This window comes from Lithobates pipiens, unplaced genomic scaffold, assembly GCF_037356315.1.
Source record: "Lithobates pipiens isolate NorthernLeopardFrog02 unplaced genomic scaffold, aLitPip1_a1.2 Scaffold_27, whole genome shotgun sequence".
In the NCBI taxonomy this organism is placed as follows: domain Eukaryota; kingdom Metazoa; phylum Chordata; class Amphibia; order Anura; family Ranidae; genus Lithobates; species Lithobates pipiens.
The window spans coordinates 108,821,001-108,833,381 of NW_027507788.1; the positions used below are offsets into that span (position 1 = coordinate 108,821,001).

General features: G+C 40.0%; 1 protein-coding gene across 5 annotated transcripts in view; it reads right to left on the bottom strand.

Annotated features, from left to right (window-relative positions):
• Positions 1 to 12,381, bottom strand: part of TBCEL (tubulin folding cofactor E like) — a 112,511-nt gene that overhangs the window by 65,451 nt on the left and 34,679 nt on the right. Inside the window, exon 1 of one of the 5 annotated variants that reach the window (XM_077457363.1) lies at positions 10,966 to 11,135. The exons of the other annotated variants lie outside the window; for them this stretch is intronic. Coding sequence (XP_077313489.1) covers positions 10,966 to 11,004 — 39 coding nt within the window. The 5' untranslated portion in view covers positions 11,005 to 11,135. Of the gene's footprint in view, positions 1 to 10,965; positions 11,136 to 12,381 lie in introns of those variants that run through there. 5 annotated transcript variants of the gene reach the window in all.

Consider the following 12,381-nt stretch of genomic DNA (forward strand, 5'->3'; position numbering starts at 1 on the left):
AATTAAACAGGATTGGTCCCAGCACAGAACCCTGGAGGACCCCACTTCCCACCCCTGACCATTCCTCGTACTCCCCCCATTTATCACCACCCTCTGAACTTGCCCTTGTAGCCAAGTTTCAATCCATGTGCTCACCCTATGGTCCATGCCAACGGAACTTATTTTGTGCAGTAAACATTTATGGGGAACTGTGTCAAATGCTTTTGCAATATCCAGATATACCACGTCTACGGGCCTTCCTTTATCTAGCTGGTAACAACTTCTCATAGAAGGTTAATAGATTGGTTTGGCAAGAACGATTCTTAATGAATCCATGCTGATTACTGCCAATGATACCGTTCTCATTACTAAAATCTTGTATTTAGTCCCTTATCATGCCCTCCAAGAGTTTACATACTATTGATGTTAGGCTAACTGGTCTGTAATTCCCAGGGATGTATTTTGGGCCCTTTTTAAATATTAGTGCTACATTGGCTTTTTATCCAATCAGCTGGTACCATTCCAGTCAGACGGTCAGTAAAAATTAGGAACAATAGTCTGGCAATTACTTGACTGAGTTCCCCAAGTACCCTCGGGTGCAAGCCATCTGGTCCCGGTGATTTAATAATGTTAAGTTTCCCAAGTCCAATTTTAATTCTGTCCTTCAATTCTGTGTTAACCATGGAGGTGCTTTCTGTGATGTGTCATGAGGATAAACACTGCAGTTTTGGTTACTGAAGCCCCCCCGATTCCCTCGTGAAGACTGAGGAAAAGAATAAATTCAATACTTTCGCCATCTCCCCATCCTATGTAACCAGATGTCCTTTCTCATTCTTTATGGGGCAAATATGGTCTGTCCTCCTTTTTACTGGTTTACATAATTAAAGAATTTCTTGGATTTTTTTTTCTCTCCTCCGCTATGTGTTTTTCATGTTCTATCTTAGCCGTCCTTATTGCACAATTACATTTCTTGTTGCATTCTTTATAAAGTCTGAATGCTGATGATGATCCCTCAACCCTGTATTTTTTGAAGGCCTTCTCCTTTGTTTTTATATGCATTTTTACATTGGAGTTAAGCCATCCAGGACTTTTGTTCGCTCTTTTAAATGTATTACCCAATGGGATGCACTGGCTAATGCCCTTATTTAATATGCTCTTAAAGCAAACCCATCTCTCCTCTGTGTTCTTTGTTCCTAAGATTGTATCCCAGTTTATGCCTTCTGCATAAAATGCACCAAGATAAAAAAATAAACCTTCTGCCTTTAGAACCACTTCAAGGGTGGTACTGTTCTGGAAAAATCACATGGTTAGTACAGCGGATTCCTCCGGAGCAGTCAGATTTTTTTCTTCAAGCCCTGTAGAGTTGAACAAGAAAAAACCTACTAGTATGTATGTACTAGGTTAAAGCGGTTGTATAGTCTTTTTTTTTTTTACTTTTACCTACAGGTAAGCCTATAATAAGGCTTACCTGTAGGTAAAAAAAATATCTCCTAAACCTGTATGATTTAGGAGATATTCCCCTCACAATGAGCCGCTGACTGCAGCAGCGCATGCGCACAGGGGATTCCTGGCTGGAAGCCCGGCAGACGCCGGAAATAAATCTCCCGCGACATCCTCACCATCAAACATGGAAGTGGAAACATTATGCTTTGGGGGTATTTTTCTGCTAAGGGTAAAGGACAATTTCACTGAATCAAAAGGGACGATGGACAGGGCCATGTACCATCAAATCTTGGGCAAGAACCTCCTTCCCTCAGCCAAGGCATTGAAAATGGGTCGTGGATGGGTATTTCAGCATGACAATGACCCAAAACACAGCCAGGGCAACAAAGGAGTGGCTAAAGAAGAAGCACATTAAGGTCCTGGAGTGGCCTAGCCAGTCTCCAAACCTTAATCCCATAGAACATATGTGGAGGGAGCTGAAGGTTCAAGTTACCAAAACATCAGCTTCGAAACCTTAAAGAGGGATTCCACCAAAAAAAAAAATATTAAAAGCCAGCAGCTATAAATACTACAGCTGCTGACTTTTAATAAATGGACACTCACCTGTCCCGGGTTCCAGCGATGCCGGCAGCCAAGGCCGATCGATCGCTCGGCTCTCGGCTGCTGCAGTCACCATTCTAGGTGAGGGAATCAGGAAGTGAAGCGAATCGGCTTCACTTCCCGGTTCCCTACTGCGCATGCGCGAGCCGCGCCGCGCAATAGGAAATCTCCGCGCTGTCACTGGGACCCGTGTGTGTCCCAGCAGACAGCGCGGCAGGGCAGGAAATGGCGTAGACTCCCACGGGAGTCTATGCCCGGAAGTGGGTGAAAATACCTGTCTTTGACAGGTATCTCCACCCCCCTCCCCCCTGAAAGGTGTCAATTGTGACACCGGAGGGGGGTAGGGATCCGATCAGCGGAGGTTCCACTTTAGGGTGGAATCCCGCTTTAATGACTTGGAAAGGATCTGCAAAGAGGAGTGGAACAAAATCTCTACTGAGATGTGTGCAAACATGGTGGCCAACTACAAGAAACTTCTGACCTCCGATTGCCAACAAGGGTTTTGCCACCAAGTACTAAGTCATGTTTTTACTCATTAAAATTAAAATCAATTTATTTTTTTTTCTGAATTTTTTTGTGGTTATTCTGTCTCTCACTGTTAAAATAAACCTACCATTAAAATTATAGACTGATCATTTCTTTGTCAGTGGGCAAACGTACAAAATCAGCAGGGGCTGAAATACTTTTTTCCCCTCACTGTAATACAAAATGGAAAGTGCCCCTGCCCCCTGTGCTTACACACAAATTCAAATGTGCATGTAGGTCCCGTATGCACATGCCCTCCCCCCTTCCATCCGAGTTCAATGCGTTCAATATTATTTAATGACAAAATATACAGTGCCTTGTAAATGTATTCACCCCCCCGGCTTTTTACCTATTTTGTTACATTACAGACTTTAGTAATGTTTTCTTTTTTATCTGAATTATATGTGATGGATCAGAACACAATAGTCTAAGTTGGTGAAGTAAAATTAGAAATATACATAAAACTATTTTTCAGAAATAAATAAAATGATAATTTGCATGCGCGGATGTATTCACCACCTTTGTTATGAAGCCCATAAAAAGCTCTGGTGCAACCAATTACCTTCAGAAGTCACATAATTAGTGAAATGATGTCCACCTGTATGCAATCTAAGTGTCACATGACCTGCCATTACATATACACACCTTTTTGAAAGGCCCCAGAGGCTGCAACACCTAAGCAAGAGGCACCACTAACCAAACACTGCTATGAAGACCAACTATGAAGTAAGGGACAATGTTGTTGAGAAGTACAAGTCAGGGTTAGTTTATAAAAAAAATATCCAAATCTTTGATGATCCCTAGGAGCGCCATAAAATCTATCATAACCAACTATGGTAAAAACATGGCACAACAACAAATCTGCCAAGAGACGGCCGCACACCAAAACTCACAGACCGGGCAAGGAGGGCATTAATCAGAGAGGCAAGGTAAGGTAACCCTGGAGGAGCTGCAGCAGAGACTGGAGTATCTGTATATAGGACAGCAATAAACCGTATGCTCCATAGAGTTGGGCTTTATGGCAGAGTGGCCAGAAGAAAGCCATTACTTTCAGAAAAAAACAAAATGGCACGTTTTGAGTTTGCGAAAAGGCATGTGGGAGACTCCCAAAATGTATGGAGGAAGGTGCTCTGGTCTGATGAGACTAACATTGAACTTTTTGGCCATCAAAGGAAACGCTATGTCTGGTGCAAACCCAACACATCACATCACCCAAAGAACACCATCCCCACAGTGAAACGTGGTGGCGGCAGCACCATGCTGTAGGGATGTTTTTCAGCAGTCGGGACTGGGAAACTGGTCAGAGTTGAGGGAAAGATGGATGGTGCTAAATACAGGGATATTCTTGAGCAAAACCTGTACCTCTGTGTGTGTGATTTGAGGCTAGGACGGAGGTTCACCTTCCAGCAGGACAATGACCCTAAAACACACTGCTAAAGCAACACTTGAGTGGTTTAAGGGTAAACATGGAATGGCCTAGTCAAAGCCCAGACCTCAATCCAATAGATAATCTGTGGTCAGACTTAAAGATTGCTGTTCACAAGCGCAAACCCTCCAACTTAAAGGAGCTGGAGCAGTTGTACAAGGAGGGCATAATGGGTAGAGGTCGACCGATATATCGATATTTGCCGTTTTTTAAATAATCGGCATCGGCCGATTGTGCTGATAAAAAGCCGATTTAGAACTACAGCGGGACTTTGAAATGACTTCTGTATAGAAGTCAGTGTGAGTTGCCTGAGTCCTCATATAAACACTTTCCTCCTCTCTGGGCAGACTGCCAAGAAAAGAACAGAAAGATACAATGTTTACACTTCTGAATGAATGAAATCATCTCTGTGTGTAGAAGTTCTCAGTTTAACCATTTAAAGACTAAATCTTTTCTGACACTTGTTGCTTACAAGTAAAAATCCTGTATTTTCTGCCAGAAAATCACTTAGACCCCTCAAAAATTATATATATTTTTTTAGCAGAGATCCTAGGGAATAAAATAGCGGTTGTTGCAATATTTTATGTCACACGGCATTTGCACAGAGGTCTTTCAAATGCATTTTTTTGGGAAAAAAATACACTATTTAAAAATAAAATAAAAACAGTAAAGTTAGCCCATTTTTTTTTTTTGTCCAAAAGTTTTGACTACCTGTGTTTATTTAATACATAGGTTTTTTTTTTTTTTTTATCTAAATCATACATACAAGTAAACTGATTGGAGGTTTGTTTTGTTTAATAAATGTTTAAAATGTAAGAAATTTTCTGTATCACTTATGAAGGCTGCTTTCACACTGGAGCGTTGATGGTAAAACGCAAGTTTTAGCGGCTCTTTACCATCATTTTAGCGGTGCTATTTGGCTGCTAGTGGGGCACATATAACCCAGCTAGCGGCCAAAGAAGAGGTTAAATGCGCCCATGAAGCACTGCTGCCAAATCGCATTGCATGCGCTTCGGCAGTGGTGCCCATTCATATCAATGGGCAGGAGTGGTGGAGGAGCGGTATACACCACTCCAAAACGTGCTGCTTGCAGGACTTTTTTTTAAGATCCTGCCAGCGCATCGCCTCAGTGTGAAAGCACACTCTTTCACACAGACTGCAGGGGAGCCATTTTGCAGGCACTTTACAGGCGCTATTTTTAGCCCAAAAGTGCCTGAAAAACGCCCCAATGAGAAAGGTGTGTTAGATCAAGGGGGATTTAAAAAAAAATAATAATAAATAAAAAAGGAAAAAAATAAATAAATAAAATAAAAATCGGCCTAACATATCGGCCCAAAAAAATCGGCATCATATATCGGCTATCGGCCGCCATGATTTCTAAATATCGGCATCGGCCAGAGAAAAACCCATATCGGTCGACCTCTAATAATGGGCATAAATCCCAGTGGTAAGATGTGGCAAGCTCATAGAGACTTATCCAAAGCGACTTGGAGCTGTGATAACAGCAAAAGGTGGCTTTACAAAGTATTGACTTTGGGGGGGGGGGGGGGGGGGTAAATAGTTATGCGCATTGACTTTTTCTGTTATTTCATCCTATTTGTTGTTTGCTTCACCGTGGCCCTGAAGGTTCTAGTTACGCCTCTGAGCTGCGCAAACATTGTGTAGTATGAAAAATTGCAACAATCATTTTATTTTCCAGGGCCCCTGCCTAAAAAAGAAATCTAAAAGGTTTGGGGGTTCCATGTAATATTCTATCAAAAATTGCAGATTTTTACATGTATGAGAGAAATATCAGAATTGGCTTGGACTGCAGGTGACTAAACAGGTCTCTTTTGTACCTAGCAAATTTTTCTGAACGAAAATCAAATTCACGATTAGAATTTTGTTTGTTCAGATAAGAAACAAGAAAACATTTTTCATCCTGTATCTTTGAATTTTCTCATCACTAAGGTCAAATATGATCATTGATTTGATCCCACTACCCATTAAAAAAATCCAATGAACATTTAAAAAATTTACTTTTTGAAACAAAATTCTACTGGTGTATGGCCAGATTTGGGCACTTGGCAGCCGATATGTCTGTTTTGTCACAGGGAATAAAAAACAATATGCTCCAAATTATGTTCTGTGCATTCCATATGATTACCCCTTATGTAAAGTATTTCCTCAGGGCAAAATTAAGAGGCCAAACAAGAAAATCCCAAAGGCACATACAGTGCCTTAAAAAAAGTATTCATAACCCTTGAAATGTTTCAAATTTTGTCATGTTGCAACCAAAAACGTAAATGTACTTTATTGGGATTTTATGTGATAGACCAACACAAAGTGGCACATAATTGTGAAGTGGAAGGAACATTATAAATGGTTTCCAATTTTTTTTTTGCAAATAAAATATCTGAAAAGTGTGGGGTGCATTTGTGTTCAGCACCTCTGAGTCAATACTTTGTAGAACCACCTTTTGCTGCAATTACAGCTGAAAGTCTTTTTGGGGGTGTTTCTACCAGTTTTGCATATCTAGAGAGTAAACGTTCTTTGCAAAATAGCTCAAGCTCTGTCAGATTGGATGGAGCATCTGTGAACAGCAATTTTCTGGTCTTGCCACAGATTAATTGGATTTAGGTCTGGATTGATTGGGCCATTCTAACACATGAATATGCTGTGATCTGAAGTTCTAAACCATTCCATGGCAGCTCTGGCTGTATGCTTAGGGTCGTTGTCCTGCTGGAAGGTTATCTTCTAAGATTGCCCTGTATTTGTCTCCACCCATCTTCCCATCAATCGTGACCAGCTTCCCTGTCTCTGCTGAAGAAAAGCATCCCCGCAACATGATGCTGCCACCACAATGTTTCACGGGAGAGATGATGTGTTCAAGGTGATGTGCAGTGTTAGTTTTCCACCACAAATAGCGTTTTGCTTTTAGGCCAAAAAGTTCAATTTTGGTCTCGTCTGCCCAGAGCACCTTCTTCCACAAGTTTTCTGTGTCACACATATGGCTTCTTGCAAACTGGACTTCTTGTGGCTTTAAGCAATGGCTTTCTTCTTGCCACTCTTCCATCAAGGCCAGATTTGTGGAGTGCACGACCAATAGTTGTCCTGGGGACAGATTCTCCCACCTGAGCTGTGGAGCTCTGCAGCATCTCCAGAGTTACCATGGCCCTCTTGGCTGCTTCTCTGATTAATGTTCTCCTTGCCCGGCCTGTCAGTTTAGGTGGGCGGTCATGTCTTAATAGGTTTGCAGTTGTGCCATACTCTTTCCATTTTAGGATGATGGATTGAACAGTGCTTTGTGGGATGTTCAAAGCTTGGGATATTTTAACACTTAATCCTGCTTTAAACTTCTCCACAACTTTATCTCTGACTTGTCTGGTGTTTTCCTTGGCCTGCATGATGCCGTTTATTCACTAAAGTTCTCTAACAAACCTCTAAAGGGCTTCACAGAACAGCTGTATTTATAATGCGATTAAATTATACACAGGTGGACTCCATTTACTAATTAGGTGACTTCTGAAGGCAATTGGTTCCAACAGATTTTAGTTACGGGTTTTAGAGTAAAGGGGCTGAATACAAATGCACGCCACACTTTTCTGTTTTAAAAAAAAAAAAAAAAAAATGAAAACCATGTATCATTTTGCTTTTACTTCACAATTATGTTCTACTTTGCATTGGTATATCACATAAAATCCCAATAAAATACATTTATGTTTTTGGTTGTAACATGACGAAATGTGGAAAATTTCAAGGGGTGTGAATACTTTTTCAAGGCACTGTAAGAGAGCTCCATGTAAAAATAATGGCCAATGGCCATCATTGCTTGGAAGCCATGTGATACTCATGAGCCATTCAAAATGAATGCACATTGTCTATGGCACATCGAATCATGTGTTAGGTACTTTTTTTTTTTAGCCATGGACACATGTCGAGGACCCATTAAAAATTAACACACATGTATCCATGGGCTAAAAACATATCTGCCTCATTTTCTCCAGAGCACCTGTCTATACATATCTGGTTTGGTTTGACATGAGGTCTACAAATAAAAGACACCAATAGACATTACTTGCTCATCCGATCTGTATGCACAGCACTGAATTAATTGCATAATGTCAAATACAGTCACAATCATGAAAGAGATTACTGTAACACAAAGGAAACCTCATCCTCTTCTGCCCAAATACCATTTTGATAATGCAATAAAGAAATATTGAAAAGAAATGCAGTTAACAATTGAATACAAGTAATACAGCCAGGAGATACAAAGAAAACGTGTACAGGACCGATTGTCAGTGCCAAGGTTGAAGTCCTCAAAGATTCCAACATACTGAGGGCCACCCATAGTAGGTAGCATAGGCTTACATTATGTCACACGCCATATATACAGAGCTACTATTAATTCCAACAATCATGCAATACAGGCGTGCAATAAACCTTGGTGAAAGAAGAGAAAAAGAAAAACAACATTTTGATATTTGCAGTTGTGACATTATTGTTTGATATGTTGGCTACATCAGTGAGACCAGGGCTCCCATTTACGGAACATTTTAAGATATGCGTACCAATTAGTGGTTAACAGTAATTCGTATGTATAATGTGATTGGACCACCCTAATAATGTCTAGTAAGTACGATGAGAATGTATTTCCACAGTTTGGTGATGTGTCATTTGGCAGCTAGGACAACGCTGATAACTACATTTTTCATTGCTACTAAAAACTTTATGGAATTGTTCAATCCACCGAATGGTATAGATATGTTTGTATAAACTGTATGCATAATACACAAAGTACAACTTATAACAACCAATCAGATCAGTAAAAAAAAAAACATAATTTTAACCACGTGCCGACACCAATACATATATATATATATATATATACACACGTTGCGGTTTGCAAATGGTTTACCGGGATTATGGCTGACTTTATTTGCAGCCAGCTTTTTCCATGAAAGCATACCGAGCGGCTCATGAGCTCGGCGGTGGTTCTCAGGCTTGCAGTTTCCGCTGGTTCGCCTGAGAAACAATTAGACGCCGTGGTCGTCTGCTCCCATAGGCAATCAAGGAGTAGATACTCTTTGATCAACTTATGGCCTTGGAGGACTGGAGTGACGTCATGATGCAACTTCCGGTCTAGGCAGGAAGTAAATCATTTTTTTTTTTAAAGGAAATTATTTAAGACCCTTTTCTTATTTTTCGCTTTTAAAGGTAAAGAAGAGATTTGATGTATTTTTGACCCCAGATCTCTCCATAAAGAGGACCCCTCATCCTTATTTCTATTACAAGGGCTGCTTACATTCCTTGAAATAGGAATAAAAGTGATAAAAAAAAATAATATATATTTCATGGATAGTGTAAAAAGTAAAATAAAAAATAAATAAATAAAATGTAAAAGTACCCCCATCCCTCCATGCTCATGTGCAGACGCGAACGCATACATAATTCATGCAAGCATATGACCTCCTCTGTAAGTCTAAACAGGTAATCAGTAAAGGCGTTTAAAATGTTGCCTATGGAGATGCCGCAATGTGTCGCCATTCCACGAGCATGCACAATTTTAAAGCGTGACATGTTAGATATCGATTTACCCGGTGTAACATCATTTTTCACATTATACAAAAGACTGGAGTATATATTGTGGGTTTCTTAAAACTCAATAAAATGTATTTATGGTTTAAAAAACTGCTGCGCAAATACCGTGTGACATAAAAAATTGCAACGATCGCCATTTTATTCCCTAGGGTCTCTGCTAAAAAAAAAAAAAAAAAAATTGTATAAATGTTTGGGGGTTCCAAGTACTTTTCTACCAAAAAATACTGATTTAAATTTGTAAACAAGAAATGCCACAAAAGGGGATAAGTTCCATAAAACGGCAGTTTTCGCATTATTTTGTGTGCTACCTTACCATGTGGACCTAATTATTTGCGGTTACCAGCAAATCAGTTAGAACATAAATAATAAATGAGTGTTAAAATGTGCAGAACTACAGTAGGTCATGCTCAAGCATGTTACCCGTACATGTAAGGTTTCACTTAAGCCCGTACACACGATCAGAATATCATACAAAACTTTTGATGCGATCATACAATAAAACGATAAAACGATTGTTAGTACACAGCTTTCGCCTCAAATTTTCCGAAGGGGCAAACACGAACATTTTTCTCGTACTATACCAGGTTGTTAAATTTTCGTTTAATCAGTACAGTTTTAATCCGAAAATACAATATAAATACATTACATGAATTACTGAATTTTTGTTCTATCATACGAGAATTTTTGTGTTTTGTTTTCGATAGAGACTAGCATGCAAGCAAAAAAAAAAAAAAAAAAATGGACGATCATCGGCCGATAATTTCATTGTGTGTACTACTTTAGAAAGTAAACAAAACCTATTATTTTCCAAATGTCTCATATGCTTAGCCTTGTACAGCCCTGAGCAATTAATACCATTAATAAAGAGCCATATGTTACATTATATCCCTCTGCTGTTCTTTACACAAAGATTCCACAGGAACGGTAACATTAGACTGTATCACAAATCCCCTGCATTGCCAACACACAGAAATAACATCTCTTAGTGTATAGGCAACTTTGTGTAAGCAGTGGATCACATTACTTCTCCTCATCTGCTTGTAAACAGGATTTTGTTTTTCCTTCTCAGGCAATAATCCCATAATAATCTATACCCTCTCAAGTGCCATAAATAACACCGTGACCAGCATAACTATTCACCTGTACACACAGCATACATGAAGCCCCTGCTATGCTTCTACTCCCCCACTGTCTATTCTCACCTAAATCCAGCACTAAACACAAAACTGTTACACAACGACACTATCTGTAATGTTGTGCCACTCCAGATAATAACAGCAGATAATAACAGCAACTAAAACTTGCAATGTAATCTTGCAGACGGTAGAAAAATAAAGTATACAATTACTAGTACAAAGTGACAGGTCATCTGTTTTGTGTAACATTCTGTAGCAGGAAAAGTTACTTACCATCTTCCAGGACAAAACTTCACACCAGGACCACATCATAACAGCACTTCACTTTCCAGTGTTTATTACTGAGCTAGGACTCAGGCTAAACGGTTTGTTTTTAAACATCTGAATTTGGCAGTTAGTACAGGAAGACCGGAGCTATTCACTTGTTGCTATGGAGAACCCATAACAATGACTTCATCTCTTCAGTTTGCCCCTCATCTGCATAAAAGCTGTAAGCTGCTGAAAGGTTAAATATCCCCCCCACACAACTGCCAGCTCCACCCAGTCCTCAAAGCTCTTTGAAAGCTAGACAAGCATCTCCATTTCATTTGACATGCTAAAGATGGGTACACACCTTCAGGTTTTTTCCCTTCAACCAGCAGGTTGAAGAGAAATAAAAAAAAAAACTGACAGGTCGCTGTGTCAACACAAGCAATATTGAAACAGCGATCTCTCCTGCTGAGACATTGTATTCTGACAGGGGTCTCCCCACCATCAGAATGCACAGATCACAACTGCCAGAACTGACTGCAAGCGCTGATCGATCGCTGGTTCTCCAGCATTCCCATTCAACATAAGCCAGTCATTAGACCAGCTTCTGTAGAACAGACCAAAAGTCAGCCAGAACCAGACGATTTTCAGCCTGTGTGTTCAGCCCTACGTTCTGGAGATTCTACAGAATGCCCCTGCCTGCAAGACACTCCACAACTAAACTGGACAAATCTAAGACTAGATTATAACTATACTAAACATCAGGTGCCTAACAATGGCAGGTGACTGAGTACAATTATCTGCCATCAGGCTCCATTCGCACTTGTGCGACTTGTCATGCAACTTTGGACATCAAAGTCGCATGACAAGTTGTTCCTCAAGTTTTCACAATGATAACCATTCATATATGTGCAACTTAAAGTTGCAGCAGCTTCAAAAGTAGTTCATTCACTACTTTGGTCCAACTTTCATGCAACTTGAGGGCCATAGACATAGGCAATGTTAAAAAGTTGCATGCAAGTTTGTTTGAATGTTTTCAATGCAACAGTTGTCCATTATCACTGATCAGCCAAAGTCGTATCCAAGTTGCACCCATCCAAAGTTGTGTCAAAGTTGCACCCCAAAGTCAATGCAACTTTGGAGTTGTACAAGTGTGAACAGAGCCTCAGTCTGATTGGCTGCTACAAAACATCACTGATATTTCATATTTAATCTATAAACACACAGCTGGATAGTAGAACCCCTATCATCTGTACTACACCACCTCTCTTTCCAAGCTAATCATAGTGAAATTAGTGTGTGTGCAGCCTTCCCTGCATGACAGTAGCAAAGAGATCAAACAGATAAGCCGCCATTAAAGAATCATGAAAAATTCAAAAGGCGGCAAAAAAGTTCCAGTTTTAAAAGTCAGCAGCTACAAACACTGTAGCTGCTAACTTT